This window comes from Anomaloglossus baeobatrachus, chromosome 12, assembly GCF_048569485.1.
Source record: "Anomaloglossus baeobatrachus isolate aAnoBae1 chromosome 12, aAnoBae1.hap1, whole genome shotgun sequence".
In the NCBI taxonomy this organism is placed as follows: domain Eukaryota; kingdom Metazoa; phylum Chordata; class Amphibia; order Anura; family Aromobatidae; genus Anomaloglossus; species Anomaloglossus baeobatrachus.
The window spans coordinates 71,804,287-71,827,398 of NC_134364.1; the positions used below are offsets into that span (position 1 = coordinate 71,804,287).

General features: G+C 51.5%; 1 protein-coding gene across 2 annotated transcripts in view; it reads right to left on the reverse strand.

Moving 5' to 3' along the window:
- Nucleotides 1-23,112, reverse strand: part of VRK1 (VRK serine/threonine kinase 1) — a 57,392-nt gene that overhangs the window by 17,123 nt on the left and 17,157 nt on the right. For both annotated transcript variants that reach the window (XM_075329919.1, XM_075329920.1), the window contains exons 4-8: nucleotides 12,903-12,972; nucleotides 12,727-12,814; nucleotides 10,351-10,459; nucleotides 10,143-10,235; nucleotides 7,546-7,678 (exon numbers count right to left, since the gene is read on the reverse strand). In XM_075329919.1, the coding sequence (XP_075186034.1) occupies nucleotides 7,546-7,678; nucleotides 10,143-10,235; nucleotides 10,351-10,459; nucleotides 12,727-12,814; nucleotides 12,903-12,972 (493 nt within the window). The remainder of the gene's footprint in view (nucleotides 1-7,545; nucleotides 7,679-10,142; nucleotides 10,236-10,350; nucleotides 10,460-12,726; nucleotides 12,815-12,902; nucleotides 12,973-23,112) is intronic.

The following is a 23,112-nucleotide window of genomic DNA, read 5'->3' on the forward strand; positions in this document are numbered from 1 at the left end:
CGAAAGGCGAGAAAGGGGAATATCCCTCATAGGCTCGAAAGGCGGCTTCTGAAGAGCCATCAGAACCCTGTTCAGATCCCAGGGTTCTAACGGCCGCTTGTAAGGAGGGACTATGCGGCAAACCGCCTGCAGGAACGTGCGTACCTGAGGAAGCCTGGCTAGGCGCTTCTGAAAGAACACAGAGAGCGCTGAGACTTGTCCCTTAAGGGAGCCAAGCGACAAACCTTTTTCCAATCCGGATTGAAGGAAGGAAAGAAAAGTGGGCAAGGCAAACGGCCAGGGAGTAAAACCCTGATCAGAGCACCAGGATAAGAATATCTTCCACGTCCTGTGGTAGATCTTGGCTGATGTTGGTTTCCTGGCCCGTCTCATAGTGGCAATGACCTCTTGAGATAACCCTGAAGACGCTAGGATCCAGGACTCAATGGCCATACAGTCAGGTTGAGGGCCGCAGAATTCAGATGGAAAAACGGCCCTTGAGACAGTAAGTCTGGTCGGTCTGGTAGTGCCCACGGATGGCCCACCGTGAGATGCCACAGATCCGGGTACCACGACCTCCTCGGCCAGTCTGGAGCGACAAGGATGGCGCGGCGGCAGTCGGACCTGATCTTGCGTAACACTCTGGACAACAGTGCCAGAGGAGGAAACACATAAGGGATTTGAAACTGCGACCAATCCTGAACTAAGGCGTCTGCCGCCAGAGCTCTGTGATCGTGAGACCGTGCCATGAATGCCGGGACCTTGTTGTTGTGCCGGGACGCCATTAGGACGACGTCCGGCATCCCCCAGCGGCAACAGATCTCCTGAAACACGTCCGGGTGAAGGGACCATTCCCCTGCGTCCATGCCCTGGCGACTGAGAAAGTCTGCTTCCCAGTTTTCTACGCCCGGGATGTGAACTGCGGATATGGTGGAGGCCGTGGCTTCCACCCACATCAGAATCCGCCGGACTTCCTGGAAGGCTTGCCGACTGCGTGTTCCGCCTTGAGGGGTTGATGTATGCCACCGCTGTGGAGTTGTCCGACTGAATACGGATCTGCTTGCCTTCCAGCTACGGCTGGAAAGCCTTTAGGGCAAGATCCACTGCCCTTATCTCCAGAACATTGATCTGCAGGGAGGACTCAGACAGAGTCCAAGTACCCTGAGCCCTGTGGTGGAGAAAGACTGCTCCCCACCCCGACAGACTCGCGTCCGTCGTGACCACCGCCCAGGATGGGGGCAGGAAGGATTTTCCCTTCGACAATGAAGTGGGGAGAAGCCACCACCGAAGAGAATCTTTGGCTGCCTGAGAAGGGGAGACGTTCCTGTCGAGGGACGTCGACTTCCTGTCCTATTTGCGGAGAATGTCCCATTGAAGTGGACGCAGATGAAACTGCGCGAAAGGGACTGCCTCCATTGCTGCCACCATCTTCCCTAGTAAGTGCATGAGGCGCCTCAAGGGGTGTGCCTGGCCTTGAAGGAGAGATTGCACCCCCGTCTGTAGTGAACGCTGCTTGTTCAGAGAGGGTATGAAACTCCATGCCAAGATATGTCAGCGATTGGGCCGGTGTCAGATTTGACATTGGAAAGTTGATGATCCACCCGAAACTCTGGAGAGTCTCCAGAGCAACGTTCAGGCTGTGTTGGCATGCCTCTTGAGAGGGTGCCTTGACAAGCAGATCGTCTAAGTAAGGGATCACAGAGTGTCCCTGAGAGTGCAGGACTGCTACTACTGTTGCCATGACCTTGGTGAACACCCGTGGGGCTGTCGCCAGGCCGAAAGGCAGTGCCACGAACTGAAGGTGTTCGTCTCCTATGACGAAGCGCAGAAAACGCTGGTGCTCTGGAGCAATCGGCGCGTGGAGATAAGCATCTTTTGATGTCGATCGATGCTAAGGAATCTCCTTGGGACATTGAGGCGATGACGGAGCGGAGGGATTCCATCCGGAACCGCCTGGTTTTCACGTGCTTGTTGAGCAGTTTTAGGTCCAGAACAGGACGGAAAGACCCGTCCTTTTTTTGGAACCACAAACAAGTTGGAGTAAAACCCGTGACCCTGATGCTGAAAAGGAACCGGGACCACCACTCCCTCTGCCTTCAGAGTGCACGCCGCCTGCCGAAGAGCATCGGCTCGCTAGGGGGGCGGAGAGGTTCTGAAGAAACGAGTCGGAGGACGAGAGCTGAACTCTATCCTGTAACCGTGAGATAGAATGTCTCTCACCCAACGGTCTTTGACCTGTGGCAGCCAGGTGTACTGAGACCGCCATGAATCTGAGTTCCTCTGATCCTTCTGAGGCCTTTTGGACGAGGAGAATTGGGACCTGCCCGCGGCCCGAAAGGACCGAAACCTCGAATGTCCCCTCCTCTGTTGGGGTTTGTTTGGTTTGGGCTGGGGTAAGGATTAGTCCTTTCCCTAGGATTGTTTAATGATTTCATCCAATCGCTCACCAAACAAGCAGTCGCCAGAAAATGGCAAACTGGTTAAGCACTTTTTTGGAAGCAGAATCTGTCTTCCATTCCCGTAGCCACAAGGCTCTGCGTATTACCACCGAATTGGCGGATGCAACCGCCGTACGGCTCGCAGGGTCCAGGATAGCATTAATGGCGTAGGACGCAAATGCCGACGTCTGAGAGGTTAAGGACGTCACTTGCGGAACAGACGTACGTGTGACTGCGCCAATTTGCGCCTGAGCAGCTGAGATAGCTTGGAGTGCCCATACGGCTGCGAATGCTGGAGCAAACGACGCGCCGATAGCTTCATAGATGGATTTCAACCAGAGCTCCATCTATCTGTCAGTGGCATCCTTGAGTAAAGCTCCATCTTCCACTGCAACTATGGATCTAGCCGCCAGCCTGGAGATTGGAGGATCCACCTTGGGACACGGAGCCCAGCCCTTGACCACGTCAGGGGGGAAGGGATAACGTGTATCCTTAAGGCGTTTGGAGAAACGCTTATCTGGGCAAGCTCGGTGTTTCTGGACTGCCTCCCTGAAGTCAGAGTGGTCCAGAAACGTACTCAATGTACGCTTTTGGATACCTGAAACGGAATTTCTCCTGCTGAGAAGCTGACTCCTCAACTGGAGGAGCTGAGGGAGAAATATCCAACATTTGATTGATGGACGCTATAAGAACATTCACTATGGCGTCACCATCAGGTGTATCCAGGTTGAGAGCGGTCTCAGGATCAGAATCCTGATCAGCTATCTCCGCTTCATCATACAGAGAGTCCTCCCGCTGGGACCCTGAACAATGTGATGATGTCGAGGGAAGCTCCCAGCGAGCTCGCTTAGGCGGTCTGGGACTGCGGTCCGTGTCAGAGCCCTCACCCTGGGATCTATGAGACACCCCGGGAGCACATTGTTGTTCCAACTGAGGGGGACCAGGGTGCAATGATTCAACAGTGCCCATGGTCTGAGATACCGGTCTGGACTGCAAGGTTTCTAGTATCCTAGCCATAGTCTCAGAAAGTCTATCAGCAAAGACTGCAAACTCCATCCCTGTCACCTGGACAGTGTTAGCAGGTGGTTCCTCCTGGGCCACCCTTAGCAGAGGCTCCGGCTGAGTAAGTGCCACAGGGACCGAGCATTGAACACAATGAGGGTCGGTGGAACCTGCCGGTAGTATAGCCGTACATGCGGTACAGGCAGCATAGTAAGCCTGTGCATTGGCACCCTTGCTTTTTGCGGACATGCTGTTGTCTCCTCTGAGCAATCCAGTAGGGTATATAGCCAAAAATCAATATTGCGACCGTACAGTGTAAAAATGGCAGCGGCGGTCAGCGCGGTAGTCCCCAATAAACTAACACACCCAGCCATGCTGCAGTGTGTGATGGCACAAGCGCGGTCAGCGCTACCGTCCCCGGCGCACTAACACACCCAGCAGTGCTGCAGTGTGTCTGTGCGCGGTCCCCACGGGGACACAGAGTACCTTAAAGTAGCAGGGCCTTGTCCCTGACGATACTCGGCTCCTTGTCCAGCAGAATCCCCAGGGGCTGTGGATGGAGCACGGTCTCAGTGCCTGGAGACCGATCCGGATCCCACTTCACCCAGAGCCCTAAGGGGATGGGGAAGGAAAACAGCATGTGGGCTCCAGCCTCCGTACCCGCAATGGGTACCTCAACCTTAACAACACCGCCGACAAGAGTGGGGTGAGAAGGGAGCATGCTGGGGGCCCTGTTATGGGCCCTCTTTTCTTCCATCCGAAATAGTCAGCAGCTGCTGCTGACTAAAATGTGGAGCTATGCGTGCATGTGCCTCCTTCGCACAAAGCATAAGAACTGAGGAGCCCGTGATACACGGGGGGTGTATAGGCAGAAGGGGAGGGGCTTTACACTTTTAAGTGTAATACTTTGTGTGGCCTCCGGAGGCAGAAGCTATACACCCAATTGTCTGGGTCTCCCAATGGAGCGACAAAGAAAATACGGATAGCGCCGATACTTGTCCCTTGAGAGAGCCGAGGGACAAACCCTTGTCCATTCCGGATTGAAGGAATGAAAGAAAAGTGGGTAAGGCAAACGGCCAGGGAGCAAAACCATTATCAGAGCACCAGGATAAGAAGATCCTCCAAGACCTGTGATAGATCTTGGCGGACGTTGGTTTCCTGGCCTGTCTCATAGTGGCTATGACATCTTGAGATAACCCTGAGGACGCTAGGAGCCAGGACTCAATGGCCACACAGTCAGGTTGAGGGCCACAGAATTCAGATGGAAAAACGGCCCTTGTGACAGCAAGTCTGGGCGGTCTGGGAGAGCCCACGGTTGACCCACCGTGAGATGCCACAGATCCGGGTACCACGACCGCCTCGGCCAATCTGGAGCGACGAGAATGGCGCGATGACAGTCGGACCTGATTTTGCGCAGCACTCTGGGCAGCATCGCCAGAGGAGGAAATACATAAGGCAGTCGAAACTGCGACCAATCCTGAACTAATGCGTCCGCCGCCAGAGCTCTGTGATCCTGAGACCGTGCCATGAATGCCGGGACTTTGTTGTTGTGCCGAGACGCCATGAGATCGACGTCCAGCGTTCCCCAGCGGCGACAGATCTCTCGAAACACGTCTGGGTGAAGAGCCCATTCCCCCGCGTCCATGCCCTGACGACTGAGAAAATCTGCTTCCCAGTTTTCTACGCCCGGGATGTGAACTGCGGAGATGGTGGAAGCTGTGGCTTCCACCCACTGCAGAATCCGTCGGACTTCCTGGAAGGCTTGACGACTGCGAGTGCCGCCTTGGTGGTTGATGTATGCGACGGCAGTGGCGTTGTCCGACTGGATACGGATCTGCCTGCCCTCCAGCCACCGATGAAAAGCCAATAGGGCTAGATATACTGCCCTTATCTCCAGGATATTGATCTGAAGGGATGACTCTATCGGAGTCCAGGTTCCCTGAGCCCTGTGGTGGAGAAAAACCGCCCCCCACCCTGACAGGCTCGCGTCCGTGGTGACCACAGCCCAGGTTGGGGGTAGGAAGGATTTTCCCCCCTCCACCGGCAGAATGCCAAAGAAATGGCTGCTGGAGCTCTCTGAGGAGGAGTGGAGCCGTGGGCGGCGCTAAAAAAGTGCGGGAATCTGGGGTCCCCACAGTGATCAGTGAGGGGGGAGGAAACATACAGGATGCTCCGGCCCTCACATCCGACGTCAGGTCGGCAGTCCCGCCCTTACCCCTGACAGACAGGCCCGGGGGCGGGAGTTTTGCTACTAGGCCGCAATGAAGCCGGGGACTAAATTTAAGACCGCGGCCGACAAACAGGCGCGGAAGTCCGCCGGTCTTCACAAATCAGCAGCTGCTGCAGCGTCCGGGATGAAGGCGCTCCATGCACATCCCCCATGGGGACACAGAGTACCTTAGTGATGCAGGGCCCGGTCCCTGAGGATGATTAGACTCCTGTCCAGCAGATTCCGACAGGGGCTGCGGAGGGAGCCCGGTCCCAGTGAATGGATGACCGGTCAGGATCCCACTTCTCCCAGAGCCACTAAGGGATGGTGAAGGAAAACGGCATGAGGCTCCGGCCTTTGTACCCACAATGGGTACCTCAACCTTAACAGCACCGCCGACTTAGTGGGGTGAGAAGGGAACATGCCGGGGGCCCCGTGGGGGCCCACTTTTCTTCCAACCGATTTAACTAATATGAGAATGCATGAGTGGATGTGTGCCTCCTTCCACACAAAGCATAAAACTGAGGAGCCCGTGATGCACGGGAGGGTGTATAGGCAGAGGGGAGGGGTTACACTTTTTAAAGTGTAATACTTTGTGTGGCCTCCGGAGGCAGAAGCTATACACCCAATTGTCTGGGTCTCCCAATGGAGCGACAAAGAAAAAAAAAAAGTCAATAACATGCCACATGGTGCTATACAATGACAGCAAGCCTGTAAAGGTGGCCTCGCACACGAGCCTAAGACCCCCACAGATGCTCCTGATGACTTCACTGTACAGGACTCAACATCTCTCCTCACATAGTGCTCTTATTGTGTTGTGTCACACCTCTGTTATTCCTCCTGGAAATGCATAAACTGACACAATTAGCGGTGGGTCTCTACACAAGATACCATTGTCCAATCAGTGCTGACAGCGGTATGGACACGTCCATTTGACAAAAGGGAACGGCAATGCCCTGTTAATGGATTTACACATTTCCAGGAAGAATAACAGAGGAATTGGAAAACTTGAAAATTGTACATAAGATGCTCCAGCATTGTCTGGCTTTTAAAACAACAGACCATCTAGTGGTGGCGACAGGTTCTTAACCCCTTTGGGCACCTTGTCGGCCATGTACATCACAGTCTGTGTGCGTGGATATAGAGTCGGCTCCATACAGAGCAGATGGCGGCTGTAATACACAGCCGGTATCTGCAGTGATCAGTACTAGCCATAATTGCTGCCATCAATTTAGAGCGATTACAGGGGTGCATACTCATTGGCTGAATCTCTCCATTGAGAATAGTATAGGAGGCGCTGGGGTAGGAGAAGATTCGGCTGCCATTAGATAACCTTCACTACTGAGGTGGCCGCCAGACCTTTTTACCCAACTCTATGAGATCCCATTCATCTAAATTTGAGGGCGAGATATATGGGTCACTTTTTTTTTTTTTTTTTTTTAACAGTGCGTAGTAGCAGGTGGGGAAACCGAGGCACAAGCACACTTCCATACCTTCACATACACCAATGACACTTGGGCGGCCATACTGCATCTTTTTGGAGGGGGCCTAAACACCATTGGCGAAACCTTCCCGTGAACTGTTTGGGTTGATGTTTTTCCACCAGTCAGATATTGCCCAGAAAAACAAAACTATTTTCTTCTTCAGTCTGGAGAAATGAGATTTCTAAGAATCCAAAAGGATGTAACAGGCGAGCGCGGTGCCAGGGAGATTTACATACTGTATGTAGGAGGCCTAGCAAGTTGTTTGGACAGAAATACAAATTACTTCTGCAATAACAGCCCCCGCCGGAGCACAGTAAGTGAGCAGCCAGGCCAAGAGCGATGTTTGTGAGGATCCGGCAGCCACTGCAGACGTTAACCGGCCGCCTGCTCGGGGGCTGCTCCCCTCACTTTATATATTCAGAAATATACTTACTAACTCCTTTGTGAGCATCGATGCTTGTAAACTCTATGGTGCCGTTATGACACCTCCGGGGGTCTTCTATGTACTCCTTGTGCACGCCTTCCGGACAGTATCTATAGGCCAGGCCATAATCCACCAGGAACACCTGAAAACAATAGGCAGTGGCACTGTCAGCACAGAGACCGAGCACTATCCCATCACTACAAATAATAAATGGTGATTTTATTTTTTTTTTGGGCCATCAGCCGACTTGATACTTCTCTTTCTTTGACATCTTCAGATAAAAAGCAGTGAGGGGATCATAACATTTTGGGCAACCTCTGTAGAGGAAAACGAGCACCGACGGCAATAAATCAGTTATTCGCTCTGGGCTCGGCATCCTTCTGTGCAAGATCCATGTGGCTGCACGTTGACAAAGGTCGCGTGGTCGGACATCGCAGCGTAATTAGGGTGAATGCAATCACATTGTAACCCATAGGGGGCTTCAACAAGTCAGTTCAAAACCCAACTGGTTCCGATTGGTCCTGTGGCCACATTGCGTGCAGCTGCTATATCGCAGTGCCCTGCAAAGTCATTCCCCTGCAATGAAGCGGATGCACACCATTAACTTTAGCCACAGGACCTGTGTCACTGCCAAAGTCACAGTGTAGCTCCAGCCACCTATTAATATCTTATCCATTTTTCCTCCCTTGACGAAGGCACGTCGAAACGTGCGTAGGGGTGGGATTTGGTGTCGGCACAGCTGTTACAGTCATGGCCTCAGGTAATTACTTTTGTCTGACCTAATGATCCTGATATACCATTTATACACAGACCTTGGCATGATTATCTCTGTGCCCTGTATTGAACATGGATCATTTATGGGATATTATGTACAATCAGATTTTGGCTGCTACTAACTTTATATGAATTAACTATTTATTAACTATTCAGCTATTATATACTGGTGCACTTTTGTGTTATTTGCACATGCAGTGCAATTTAATTTAAGCTGCTAGTATTACATATTTTGTATCCTTTACTGCACATTGTTGCCATTATAATTGACACTATACTACTTTTCCCTTTATATTATAATGATCATGTGTAGCTGCTAATTCTTATTATATTGATATACATTTATTTGATATTACCAACTAGTGGCCTATATTCCTGTTGCACCTTAAATGATTAATTTTGATATGTATTTGTAATCTTATCTGCCTGTTTTGGTGCTAAATTGCTGTGTCTACACCCATTCCCTTTGTTGTTGTTTTCCTTGCTGTTTTTTATGTTTTTTAATGATTAATTAATAAAATTATGAATTTTATCATTGTCCGTGGCTATTCTATGTGAATCGGGTTTTTTCCTATTAATATCTGCAGGGGTGGCTGACATTAACGGGTTAATGTGTATGGAGGCACCGGCCAACTGTCAGGAAACACGTCGCTCGAGCATGTCTGATTTTGGACCGCCAATCATTCTGTTCTCCCTGAGGTGAGCTGTCGTCACTAGTGATGGGTGGACTCGCAGATAACCAGGACCGGCTGATCCCTGTTATCTGGTTATTAAAATCCAGTTCAGGGTTGGATGCCGGTCCCCATATAAGTCTGTGGGGAATAGAATCTGGAGATTAAAAATGTTGATAGAAGGGGTATGGGGATAGAAGCCAGCGTGCTATACTTATTGAGGCTACGGCACGGCTATACAATGTTTCCAGGTTGCTCATTAGCCTTCATGCATATGCACAGCTTGTCCCCACCCACCAGCGTCTGTGATTGGTTGCAGTCAGACGCGCCCCCACGCTGAGTGAGCCTGTCTGACGCTTCCAATCACAGGTGCGGTCTGCAGGTCTATCATACAGTAAAAATAAATAAAATTTGGCGTAGGGTCCCCCATATTATGATACCCAGCACAGAAAAAAGTATACGGCTACAGACTGCAGCCCCCAGCTGTGCTTTTACCTTGGCTGTGTAACAAAATAAGAACGAGGGACTGCATATGCGGCTTTTTAAATATTTAAATAACCCATTTAAAAAAACAGCATGCGGTCCTCCTCAATTTTGATAACCAACCATGATAAAGCCCGACAGCTGGGGTCTGCAATTCTCAGGCTGGGGACACCCATGGCTTTTGGGCGCAACCCCTCAGCCTAAAAATAGCAGCCTGCAGCCAACCAGAACTGTTGTATCCATTAGATGCGACAATCCCAGCACTTTACCCAGCTCTTCAAAATTGCCCTGGGTCCGGGTCCCCCCCATCACTAGTCACAGATGTCTGTCGGTGGCAGAGCGAGCAGTCCGCATATGGGATAGATGACCAAACAATCAGCCGATGCACTGTGCAGCCATCTAATGTGTATGAAGACTTTTGGGATTGTTCTGTTGCATTGAGACCAAATGTGACTATTTGCTTTAAAAACTAGATATCCTGACAAGAACCCTTTTATTTTTGGAAATTGCATTGACAAAATGGAGGGAACTCCCTCTTCCTACTCAAAGTGTGCGTTCACATGGCCATAGTTTACGGTCTGCATTACAGCTGCAGTGCCCGGCATTATGACACCGACCGTTCTGGTCAGGAGACCCATAGTGTAACATGGACTGTAAAATATGGTGGGTATAATGTACCTGATCTGGATGTTTATGATGCAGGAGAAGATTGGAAGCTTTGATATCTCCGTGGACATATTCGTGCTCATGTATATACTCCAGTACATCAATCTGAAAAAGAAAAAATGAACAGATGCCCGATAACAAGGGAGCATAGTACAAGTGACGATGCTAAAGGATGCGTACGAGTAGAAAGGGATGACGCGTAGAGTAACAGGCTACTTACCAGTCTCAGGCCTAACTGCAGCACAGTTTTGTGCGAGAATCGCTTGGAGTTCTCCTCGAATATCTTCTGAAGATCCTTCCCAAAACGATCCATGACCATAAACCTGTAGCTACAAAGGCATTTCAGATTAATTAAATACTGGCCCCTTATGCCTGTGCGCAGTCTGATCGGCAAGGCCTGCCCCACCGCCTGCCATATGTCAGATTACCACCAGAGTACAATATTACAAAAAGATCTGGATAAGATGTCAGAATGGGCAGATAATTGGCAAATGAGATTTAATGTTGATAAATGTAAAGTAATGCACCTAGGACGGAGTAATCCTATAGCTGCATATACATTAAATGGAAGTAAACTCGGGACTACAGAACAAGAGAAGGACTTGGGTATTCTCATTACAAATAAGCTGAGCAGCAGCACTCAATGTCAGGCAGCAGCTGCTAAAGCAAGCAAGATTTTAGGGTGTATAAAAAGAGATTAGATCCCGTGATCCCAACGTATCGTTACCCCTCTATAAATCACTTGTAAGGCCACATCTGGAATATGGGATCCAGTTTTGGGCTCCACATTTTAAAAAAAAGACATTCAGAAGTTAGGCGGGCAACTAGACTACTACAAGGAATGGAGGCCTCCCATATGATAAGAGGAATGGAGGCCGCCCGTATGATAAGAGGTTGGAAAAAGTTAAATCTGTTTAGCTTAGGTTCACATTTCCGTTGTTTTGCATCAGTCACATGCGTTGCTTGACGCTTGTGACCGATGCGTTGTACAACGGGTGACAAGAATAGAATTCATTGTCTGATTCTGTTGTAAAACGTGAGAGAGAGCGATCAGCTGATCGCTCAAAGAAGCCGGGCAATCAGCTGATCGCTCAAAGAAGCCGGGCAATCAGCTGATCGCTCAAAGAAGCCGGGCAATCAGCTGATCGCTCAAAGAAGCCGGGCAATCAGCTGATCGCTCAAAGAAGCCGGGCAATCAGCTGATCGCTCAAAGAAGCCGGGCAATCAGCTGATCGCTCAAAGAAGCCGGGCAATCAGCTGATCGCTCAAAGAAGCCGGGCAATCAGCTGATCGCTCAAAGAAGCCGCCCGCCGGGTGATGAGCTGACTGGTCGGCCGCTGAGAGAGAGCATGCGCAGTGGAATCAAAAGGATTCCGCTGCTCAAAAAATGCTACATGCTGAGTTCCTGCCGCCCAATGGTCAGTCGTTCCACGACTGATCAGTCGGGCGGCAGATGCAACGCAGAGTCATCAGTCACAATCCGCCGCTCATACAAGTATATGGGAACAACGGAATATGCAAAACGGATTGCGTTATCAGAGCAGCAGATTATGACTGATGCAAAACAACGGAAATGTGGACCAAGCCTTAGAAAAGAAAAAAAAAACGACGTCTCAGAGGAGATCTCATTTATATGTATAAATACATGTGTGGTCAAAATAAAGGACTGGCACATGACTTATTTCTTCCAAAGACAATACTAAGGACCAGGGGGCACTCACTGCGAGTGGAAGAAAAGCGATTCAGACAGCTAAATAGGAAAGGGTTCTTTACAGTTAGAGCAGTCAGACTGTGGAATACACTACCACAAGAGGTAGTAATGGCAGATACTATAACAGCTTTTATATCAGGGCTGGATGATTTCCTCAGTACACACAACATTGTTGGTTATAAGTGACTTAGGGACAAAATGTAGAACTGGAGGAGGAAGGGTGAACTAGATGGACCGAGGGCTTTTTTCAACCTAAATGTCAGTGGTTACATAGTTACATAGTTAAAGGCAGGGGATAGGAGGGCACACAGATGGGACACTGCAACTGACATTTTGGAGTGATTTCATGGGGACAGAAAGTACTTTACAGATTTGATATTCATGGTATTGACCGGCGGATGAGCTCCGTACAACCAAAGAAGCTCTGCACTCATGTAACAAAATGTGTCTACCAGAAAAGAGGAAAAGCAGACTGAGCGATGGGTCTCTGCTCCAGGCCAGTACGTATTTCAGCCTTTGTTCACACTTTGCTTTATTTCTCCGAATCCTTATGACCCACATATACCCAAAATGTACTCATAGCATTTTTTTTTTGGGGGTGGGGGGGTGGGGGTATTTGCAAGAGCAGGAGATTTGTGCTTCGCTCAATAAATTTGGTCTAGTCTCTCAGCTATCAAAGCTATTCAGTCTACTGACGTATTAAAGCATTCACTGTCAGCAAGCAGAGATCATGACATAATGAGGAATCTTAAGGTGTCGAAACTGCGCCAGTCTGGTATCGATCTTATACGTCATTAATACTATACGTCCGGCCAAGCCTTATAATAAAAAGCGGATACTTTATTGATGAACTGAATTTTTTTCTTGCAGCTGCACGTATATTACCTTTTTCCATTTTTTCCATGCAGCCCAGAACCCCAATATTTGGGTACACCAAGGTATTTTAATTTATGACTGCTGGTCCATTTCTGAACTAAGGAAAGAGAGAAAGAAAAAAAAAGTTCACAACATTTTACAGAGACGAGTTCGCTTTTTTTATCATCACGCTTATCTCCACTTACTCATGTCAGGTTTGGCGGCTCGCATGTAAAATTTGAGTTCAGAGAATAGAGGTCCATTGTCGCTTGGTTCCTAAGGTTAAAAAAAACTAAAACAGTTAGAATATCAATAAATACAAATTACAATAAATATAGTGTATTTTTCTGATTATAAGACGCACTTTTCCTCCAAAAAAATTGGGAGGAAAGTGAGGGGTGAGTCTTAAAATCCGAATGTAGCTCACCGGGGGGTGGTGGAGAAGGGTAGCAGGAGGTAGGGGCAATGCTGCGACGACTGTGCAGAGTCTGCAGCAGCTTCAAAAAAAAGGCGCCCGTAGCAGTCGCGTACGCAGATGGAGCTCCAGCCCAGCCACCACCGCCAACAGTTTCTGGGACACCCACCGGCTGCACCGCCCTACTCCACCACTGCCCCTGCCTCCTGTGACCCTGTTCCACCACCGCAGCTGCCCCCCTCCAGTAAGACACCACCATATTATAAGATGGACCTCATTTTTTTGTTTTTCACCCTTTTTTTCCCCTCTAAATTTGGGGAGCGTCATATAAACCGAAAAGAAGGGAATTTTGTTTACTTACCGTAAATTCCTTTTCTTCTAGCTCCTATTGGGAGACCCAGACAATTGGGTGTATAGCTTCTGCCTCCGGAGGCCACACAAAGTATTAAACTTTAAAAAGTGTAACCCCTCCCCTCTGCCTATACACCCTCCCGTGCATCACGGGCTCCTCAGTTTTGGTGCAAAAGCAGGAAGGAGGAAACTTATAAATTGGTCTAAGGTAAATTCAATCCGAAGGATGTTCGGAGAACTGAAAACCATGAACCAAAAGAACAATTCAACATGAACAACATGTGTACACAAAAGAACAACAGCCCGAAGGGAACAGGGGCGGGTGCTGGGTCTCCCAATAGGAGCTAGAAGAAGAAGGGAATTTTGTTTACTTACCGTAAATTCCTTTTCTTCTAGCTCTAATTGGGAGACCCAGACAATTGGGTGTATAGGCTATGCCTCCGGAGGCTGCACAAAGTATTACACTTAAAAGTGTTAAGCCCCTCCCCTTCTGCCTATACACCCCCCGTGCTCTCACGGGATCCCCAGTTTTGGTGCAAAAGCAAGAAGGAGGAAAAAATTATAAACTGGTTTAAAGTAGATTCAATCCGAAGGAATATCGGAGAACTGAAACCATTCAACATGAACAACATGTGTACACAAAAAAACAGGGGCGGGTGCTGGGTCTCCCAATTAGAGCTAGAAGAAAAGGAATTTACGGTAAGTAAACAAAATTCCCTTCTTCTTTGTCGCTCTATTGGGAGACCCAGACAATTGGGATGTCCAAAAGCAATCCCTGGGTGGGCAAAATAATACCTCGTAATAGAGCCGAAAAAACGGCCCCTTCCTACAGGTGGGCAACCGCCGCCTGAAGGACACGTCTGCCTATGCTGGCATCCGCCGAAGCATAGGTATGCACCTGATAGTGTTTCATGAAAGTGTGCAGGCTCGACCAGGTAGCCGCCTGACACACCTGCTGAGCCGTAGCCTGGTGCCTCGAAGCCCAGGACGCGTCCACGGCTCTGGTAGAATGGGCCTTCAGCCCTGAGAGAACCGGAAGCCCAGCCGAACGGTAGGCTTCGAAAATTGGCTCCTTGATCCACCGAGTCAAGGTTGATTTGGAAGCCTGTGACCCTTTACGCTGGCCAGCGACAAGGACAAAGAGTGCATCCGAGCGGCGCAGGGGCGCCGTACGAGAAATGTAGAGTCTGAGTGCTCTCACCAGATCTAACAAGTGCACATCCTTTTCACATCGGTGAACTGGATGAGGACAAAAAGAAGGTAAGGAGATATCCTGATTGAGATGAAAGGGGGATACCACCTTAGGGAGAAATTCCGGAACCGGACGCAGAACCACCTTGTCCTGGTGAAAACCAGGAAAGGGGCCTTGCATGACAGCGCTGCTAGCTCAGACACTCTCCGAAGTGAAGTGACTGGTACTAGAAAAAAACACTTTCTGCGAAAGGCGTGAGAGAGAAATATCTCTCATTGGCTCGAATGGTGGTTTCTGAAGAACATCAGCACCCTGTTCAGATCTGAAGGTTGTAACGGCCGCTTGTAAAAAGGAACGATGTGACAAACCTCCTGCAGGAACGTGCGTACCTGTGGAAGTCTGGCTAGGCGCTTCTGGAAAAAACACAGAGAGCGCTGAGACTTGTCCCTTAAGGGAGCTGAGCGACGAACCCTTCTCCAGTCCAAATTGAAGGAAGGACAGGGAGGGGGGCAAGGCAAATGGCCAGGGAGAAAAAACCCTGAGCAGAGCACCACGACAGGAATATTTTCCGCGTCCTGAGGTTAGACCTTGGCGGACGTTTGTTTACTAGCCTGTCTCATAGTGGCAATGGCTTCTTGAGATAATCCTGAAGACGCTAGAATCCAGGACTCAATGGCCACACAGCCAGGTTGAGGGCCCCAGAATTCAGATGGAAAAAACGGCCCTTGAGACAGCAATTCTGGTCGGTCTGGCAGTGCCCCCGGTTGGCCGACCGTGAGATGCCACAGATCCGGGACCACGACCTCCTCGGCCAGTCTGGAGCGACGGGGATGACGCGGCGGCAGCCGCGGCAGTCTGCCGTGATCTTGCGTAACACTCTGGGCAACAGTGCCAACGGTGGGAGCACGTAAGTAAGCTGAAACTGCGACCAGTGTTGAACTAAGGCGTCTGTCGCCATAGCTCTGGGATCTTGAGACTGTGCCATAAACGTCGGTACCTTGTTCTGGTGCCGGAACGCAATTAGGTCGACGTCCGGCATGCCCTAGCGGCAACATATCTCGTGAAACCCGTCCTGGTGAAGGGACTCTTGCTCTGCGTCCATGCCCTGGCGACTGAGAAAGTCTGCTCCCAAGTGTTCCACGCCTGGGATGTGAACTGCGGATATGGTGGAGGCTGTGGCTTCCATCCACAGCAGAAGCCGCTGGACTGTAAGCCACCGCTGTGGAGTTGTCCGACTGAATTCGGATCTTCTTACCTTCCAGCCACTGCTGGAACGCTTTTAGGACGAGATACACTGCTCTGATCTCCAGAACATTGATCAGAAGCGAGGACTCAATGGTGAGTCCACGTACCTTGAGCCCTGTGGTGGAGAAAAATTGCTCCCCACTGAAACCTACTCACGTCCGTCGTGACCACTGCCCAGGATGGGAGAAGGAAGGAATTTCCCCTCGACAATGAAGTGGTATGCCTGAGAGAGGGAGACGTTCCTGTTGAGGAATGTCGGTTTCCTGTCTCCTTGCGTAGGGGTCCCTTTGGAGAGGACGCTGATGAACATTGCGTGAAAGGGACTGCCCCCATTGCTGCCACCATCTTCTCGAGGAAGTGCGTGGGGCGCCTCAAGGGGAGTGACTGACTTAGAGATTGCACCCCCGTCTGTAGTGAACGGTGTTTGTTCAGCGGAAGCTTCACTATCGCTGAGAGGGTATGACAACTCCATGTCAAGATATGTCAGCGATTGGGCCAGTGTCAGATTTGACTTTGGAAAATTGATGATCCACCCGACAGTCTGGAGAGTATCCAGAGTAGCGGCGAGGCTGTGCTGGCATGCCTCTTGAGAGGGAGCCTTGACCAGCAGATCGTCTAAGTAAGGGATCACCGAGTGACCCTGAGAGTGTAGGATCGCAAGTACTGCAGCCATGACCTTGGTGAAAACCTGTGGGGCTGTCGCCAGGCCGAACGGCAGTGCCGCGTACTGCAGGTGTTCATCTCCGAAGGCGAAGCGCAGGAAGCGCTGATGCTCTGGAGCAATAAGTACGTGGAGATAAGCCTCCTTGATATCGATCGATGCAAGGAAATTTCCTTGGGACATTGAGGCGATGACGGAGCGGAGGGATTCCATCCTGAACCGCTTGGCTTTTACATGTTTGTGGAGCAGTTTTAGGTCCAGGACAGGACGGAAAGATCCGTCCTTCTTTGGGACCACAAACAGGTTGGAGTAAAAACCGTGACCCTGTTGCTGAAGAGGAACCGGGATCACCACTCCTTCTGTCTTCAGAGTGTCCAGCGCTTGAAGAAGAGCATCGGCTCGCCCGGGAGGCGGGGATGTTCTGAAAAATCAAGTCGGAGGACGAGAGTTGACCCAACGGTCCTCAACCTGTGGCAGCGAAAAGTCTGAAAGGCGGGAGAGCCTGTCTCCGACCGAGGATGCGGTGTGAGGGCCGTAGGTCATGAGGAAGCCGCCTTGGTGGCGGCACCTCCGGCGGTCTTTTAAGGGCGTGCCTTAGACCGCCATGAATCGGAGTTCCTCTGACCCTTCTGAGGACGTTTGGGCGAGGAGAATTGGGACCTGCCCGCGCCCGGAAAGGACCGAAACCTCGACTGTCCCATTCTCTGTTGGGGTAATCTTGGTTTGGTCTGGGGTAAGGATGTTTCCTTTCCCAGGATTGGTTGATGATTTCATCCAGCCTCTCACCAAACAAACGGTCGCCAGAAAATGGCAAACCGGTTAAGCACTTTTTTGGAAGCTGAATCTGCCTTCCATTCCCGAAGCCACAAGGCCCTGCGTATTGCCACCGAATTGTCGGCTGCAACCGCCGTACGGCTCGCAGAGTCCAGGACAGCATTAATAGCGTAGAACGCAATGCCGAAGTTTGAGAGGTTACAGACGCCACTTGCGGCGCAGACATACGTGTGAGTGCGTCAATTTGCGCATGACCCGCTGCAATAGCTTGGAGCGCCCATAGGGCTGCGAATGCTGGAGCAAAAGGCGCGCCGATGGCTTCATAGATGGATTTCAACCAGAGCTCCATCTGTCTGTCAGTGGCATCCCTGAGTGAATCCCCATCTTCAACTGCCACTATGGATCTAGCCGCCAGTCTAGAGATTGGAGGATCCACCTTGGGACACTGAGTCCAGCCCTGACCACGTCAGGGGGAAAGGGATAAAGTGTATCCTTAAAGCGCTTGGAAGAAACGCTTATCCGGACAAACTCGGTGTGTCTGGACTGCCTCCGAGACGTCAGAGTGATCCAGAAACCTACTCGCTGTACTCTTGGGGGACCTTGAGAAGGTGACCCTTCTGCTGGATGAGCCTGAGAGAGAAACGTCCAGCATCATTTTTATGGACGCAATAAGAGCATTCACTATGGCGTCCGCCTCAGGGATATCAAGGTAGAGAGCGGCATCAGGATCAAAATCCTGATCAGCTACCTCCTCTTCTGATACAGAGAGTCATTTCTCTGAGACCCTGAACAATGTGATGAGGTCGAGGGGGTGTCTAAGCGAGCTCGCCTAGGCGGTCTGGGACTGCGGTCCGTGTCAGAGACTTCACCCTGGGACCTATGAGACACCCCGGGGGAACATTGTTGTTCCAACTGAAGGGAATAGAGGGCAGTGATTGTACAGTGCGCATGGTCTGAGATACCAGTCTGGACTGCCAGCTTCTAGTATTTTAGCCATAGTCTCAGAAAGTCTGTCAGTAAAAACTGCAAACTCCGTCCCTGTCACCTGGATCTGTTTGGTTGTTGTCCCTGGGACCCCTTGAGCAGAGGCCAGAACAAATGCCACAGGGGTCCACCATGAGGGACAATGGAACCTGCCGGTTTGCACATGCAGCGCTGGCAGCGTAGTAAGCCTGTGTTTTGTTGCCCCTTGAGCCACAACACAGGGTATATGACCAGAAAATTGACTGTGCACCATACAGTGTAAAGTATAGCAAAGATATAAACTCTAAACACACTACTACACCAGTGAAATCAGCACCTCAGGTGCTGCTTACCGCCCGCTGAAAGCGGTTGTGTGGCCCCCTGAACTCGTGCCTGGGTCCCCCAGAGTTTGTCTCCCCTCTGCAGCGTCCTAGGAGCTGACAGTAATGGCTGCCGGCGTCCTGAGGAGATGAGGGAGTCGTGGGCGTGACCGAGAAAGTGCGGGAGTTGGAGTCACAGTGTGCACAGTGAGGGGGGTGGAGTATGCAAAGCATGCTCCATCCCTCAGTGCTGCTCGTCCTGTGCAGCGTCCCGCCCTTCCCCTGACTGGCAGGGCTGAGGGCGGGAAGAACGGAGACTAGGCCCAAAAAGCCGGGGACTCTAGTTATAAGCGCGGCCGCCGTAAAAGCGCGGCCAGCGCAGAGTCCCCGGCGCACTACAAGTCCCAGCCGCGCCTCCGTAAAAACAATGGCGGCGGCGGTCAGCGCGGCCGTCCCCATACACAAATACACTCAGCACCGCTGCAGTGTATAATGGCACCAAAGGCGGTCAGCGCCGCAGTCCCCGGTGCACTAGCACACCCAGCAATGCTGGAGTGCTGCTGTGCACGGTCCCCACGGGGACACAGAGTACCTCAAAGATGCAGGGCCCTGTCCCTGATCGATACCCGGCTCCTATCCAGCAGAGTCCTCAGGAGCTGTGGATGGAGCACGGCCTCAGTGCCTGGAGACCGATCCTGGATCCCACTTCACCCAGAGCCCTAAGGGGGATGGGGAAGGAAAGCAGCATGTGGGCTCCAGCCTCCGTACCCGCAATGGATACCTCAACCTTACAACACCGCCGACAAAGAGTGGGGTGAGAAGGGAGCATGCTGGGGGCCCTATATGGGCCCTCTTTTCTTCCATCCGAAATAGTCAGCAGCTGCTGCTGACTAATCTGTGGAGCTATGTGTGCAGGTCTGCCTCCTTCGCACAAAGCAAAAAACTGGGGATCCCGTGAGAGCACGGGGGGTGTATAGGCAGAAGGGGAGGGGCTTTACACTTTTAAGTGTAATACTTTGTGCAGCCTCCGGAGGCATAGCCTATACACCCAATTGTCTGGGTCTCCCAATAGAGCGACAAAGAAAAGGAATTTACAGTAAGTAAACAAAATTCCCTTCTTCTTTGTCGCTCCATTGGGAGACCCAGACAATTGGGACGTCCAAAAGCAGTCCCTGGGTGGGTAAAAAAATACCTCGATAAAAAGAGCCGAAAACGGCCCCCTCTTACAGGTGGGCAACCGCCGCCTGGAGGACTCGCCTACCTAGACTGGCGTCTGCCGAAGCATAGGTATGCACCTGATAGTGCTTCGTGAAAGTGTGCAGACTAGACCACGTAGCTGCCTGACACACCTGCTGAGCCGTAGCTCGGTGCCGCAATGCCCAGGACGCACCCACGGCTCTGGTAGAATGGGCTTTCAGCCCCGAAGGAAGCGGAAGCCCAGAAGAACGGTAGGCTTCCAAGAATCGGTTCCTTGATCCACAGAGCCAAGGTTGACTTGGAAGCCTGCGAACCCTTACGCTGGCCAGCGACAAGGACAAAGAGCGCATCAGAACGGCGCAGGGGCGCCGTGCGAGACACGTAGAACCGGAGTGCTCTCACTAGATCTAATGAGTGCAAATCCTTTTCACATTGGTGAATTGGATTAGGGCAAAATGAAGGTAAGGAGATATCCTGATTGAGATGAAAAGGAGATACCACCTTAGGGAGAAATTCCGGAACAGGACGCAGAACCACCTTATCCTGGTGAAAAACCAGGAAGGGGGCTTTGCATGACAGAGCTGCCAGCTCCGACACTCTACGGAGCGATGTAACTGCCACTAGAAATGCCACCTTCTGCGAAAGACGTGATAAAGAGACATTCCGCAGCGGCTCGAAAGGTGGTTTCTGAAGAGCCGTTAGCACCCTGTTAAGGTCCCAGGGTTCCAGCGGACGCTTGTAAGGTGGGACTATGTGGCAAACTCCCTGCAGGAACGTGCGGACCTGCGGAAGCCTGGCCAGACGCTTTTGAAAAAATACGGATAGCGCCGATACTTGTCCCTTGAGAGAGCCGAGTGACAAACCCTTGTCCATTCCGGATTGAAGGAATGAAAGAAAAGTGGGTAAGGCAAAAGGCCAGGGAGTAAAACCATTACCAGAACACCATGATAAGAAGATCCTCCAAGACCTGTAAAAGATCTTGGCGGACGTTGGTTTCCTGGCCTGTCTCATAGTGGCAATGACATCTTGAGATAACCCTGAGGACGCTAGGAGCCAGGACTCAATGGCCACACAGTCAGGTTGAGGGCCGCAGAATTCAGATGGAAAAACGGCCCTTGTGACAGCAAGTCTGGGCGGTCTGGAAGCGCCCACGGTTGACCCACCGTGAGATGCCACAGATCCGGGTACCACGACCGCCTCGGCCAATCTGGAGCGACGAGAATGGCGCGACGACAGTCGGACCTGATCTTGCGCAACACTCTGGGCAGCATCGCCAGAGGAGGAAACACATAAGGCAGTCGAAACTGCGACCAATCCTGAACTAATGCGTCCGCCGCCAGAGCTCTGTGATCTTGAGACCGGGCCATGAATGCCGGGACTTTGTTGTTGTGCCGTGACGCCATGAGATCGACCTCCGGCGTTCCCCAGCGGCGACAGATCTCTCGAAACACGTCTGGGTGAAGAGACCATTCCCCCGCGTCCATGCCCTGACGACTGAGAAAATCTGCTTCCCAGTTTTCTACGCCCGGGATGTGAACTGCGGAGATGGTGGAGGCTGTGGCTTCCACCCACTGCAGAATCCGTCGGACTTCCTGGAAGGCTTGACGACTGCGAGTGCCGCCTTGGTGGTTGATGTATGCGACGGCAGTGGCGTTGTCCGACTGGATACGGATCTGCCTGCCCTCCAGCCACCGATGAAAAGCCAATAGGGCTAGATACACTGCCCTTATCTCCAGAATATTGATCTGAAGGGATGACTCTACCGGAGTCCAGGTTCCCTGAGCCCTGTGGTGGAGGAAAACCGCTCCCCACCCTGACAGGCTCGCGTCCGTGGTGACCACAGCCCAGGTTGGGGGTAGGAAGGATTTTCCTTGCGATAGAGAATTGGGAAGGAGCCACCACTGAAAAGACGTCTTGGTTGCAAGGGAAAGAGAGACGTTCCTGTCGAGGGAAGTCGACCTCCTGTCCCATTTGCGGAGAATGTCCCACTGAAGTGGCCGCAGATTGAATTGCGCGAAGGGCACTGCCTCCATCGCTGCCACCATCTTCCCCAGGAAGTGCATGAGGCGCCTCAAGGGGTGTGACTGACCCCGAAGAAGAGATTGCACCCCTGCATGCAGAGAAAGCTGTTTGTCCAGCGGTAGCTTGACTACCGCTGACTGTGTATGAAACTCCATCCCGAGGTAAGTCAGTGATTGGGTCGGTGTCAACTTGGATTTTGGGAAGTTGATGATCCACCCGAACTGCTGGAGAGTCGCCAGAGCGACGGAAAGGCTGTTTTGACACGCCACCTGAGAAGGTGCCCTGACTAGGAGATCGTCTAAGTAGGGAATCACCGAGTGGCCCTGAGAGTGTAGGACCGCCACAACGGATGCCATGACCTTGGTGAACACCCGTGGGGCTGTCGCCAGGCCGAAAGGCAATGCCACGAACTGAAGGTGTTCGTCCCCGATGGCGAAACGCAAGAAGCGTTGATGTTCGGGTGCGATCGGCACATGGAGATAAGCATCCTTGATGTCGATCGATGCTAGGAAGTCTCCTTGTGACATCGATGCGATGACCGAGCGGAGAGATTCCATCCGAAACCGTCTGGTGCTCACATGTCTGTTGAGTAGTTTGAGGTCCAGAACGGGACGGAATGAACCGTCCTTTGGCACCACGAACAAGTTGGAGTAAAAGCCGCGACCATGTTCCTGAGGGGGAACAGGGATCACAACTCCTTCTGTCTTCAGAGCGTCCACCGCCTGAAAAAGTGCGTCGGCCCAAGCGGGGGGCGGAGAGGTTCTGAAGAAACGAGTCGGAGGACGAGAGCTGAACTCTATCCTGTAACCGTGAGACAGAATGTCTCTCACCCATCGGTCTTGAACATGTGGCCACCAGGCGTCGCAAAAGCGGGAGAGCCTGCCACCGACCGAGGATGCGGTTCGGGGATGCCGAGAGTCATGAAGAGGCCGCCTTGGAAGCATTGCCTCCGGCGGCTTTTTGGGGCCGTGACTTAGCCCGCCACGCATAGGAGTTCCTCTGGCCTTTCTCCGGCCTGCTGGACGAAGAGGATTGGGGCTTGGCGGAGGGACGAAAGGACCGAAACCTCGATTGTATTTTCCGTTGCTGAGGTCTCTTCGGTTTGGACTGGGGTAAGGAGGAGTCCTTTCCCTTGGATTCCTTAATAATCTCATCCAATCGTTCGCCAAACAATCGGTCGCCAGAAAACGGCAAACCGGTTAAGAACCTCTTGGAAGCCGAGTCTGCCTTCCATTCGCGCAGCCACATGGCTCTGCGGACTGCCACAGAATTAGCG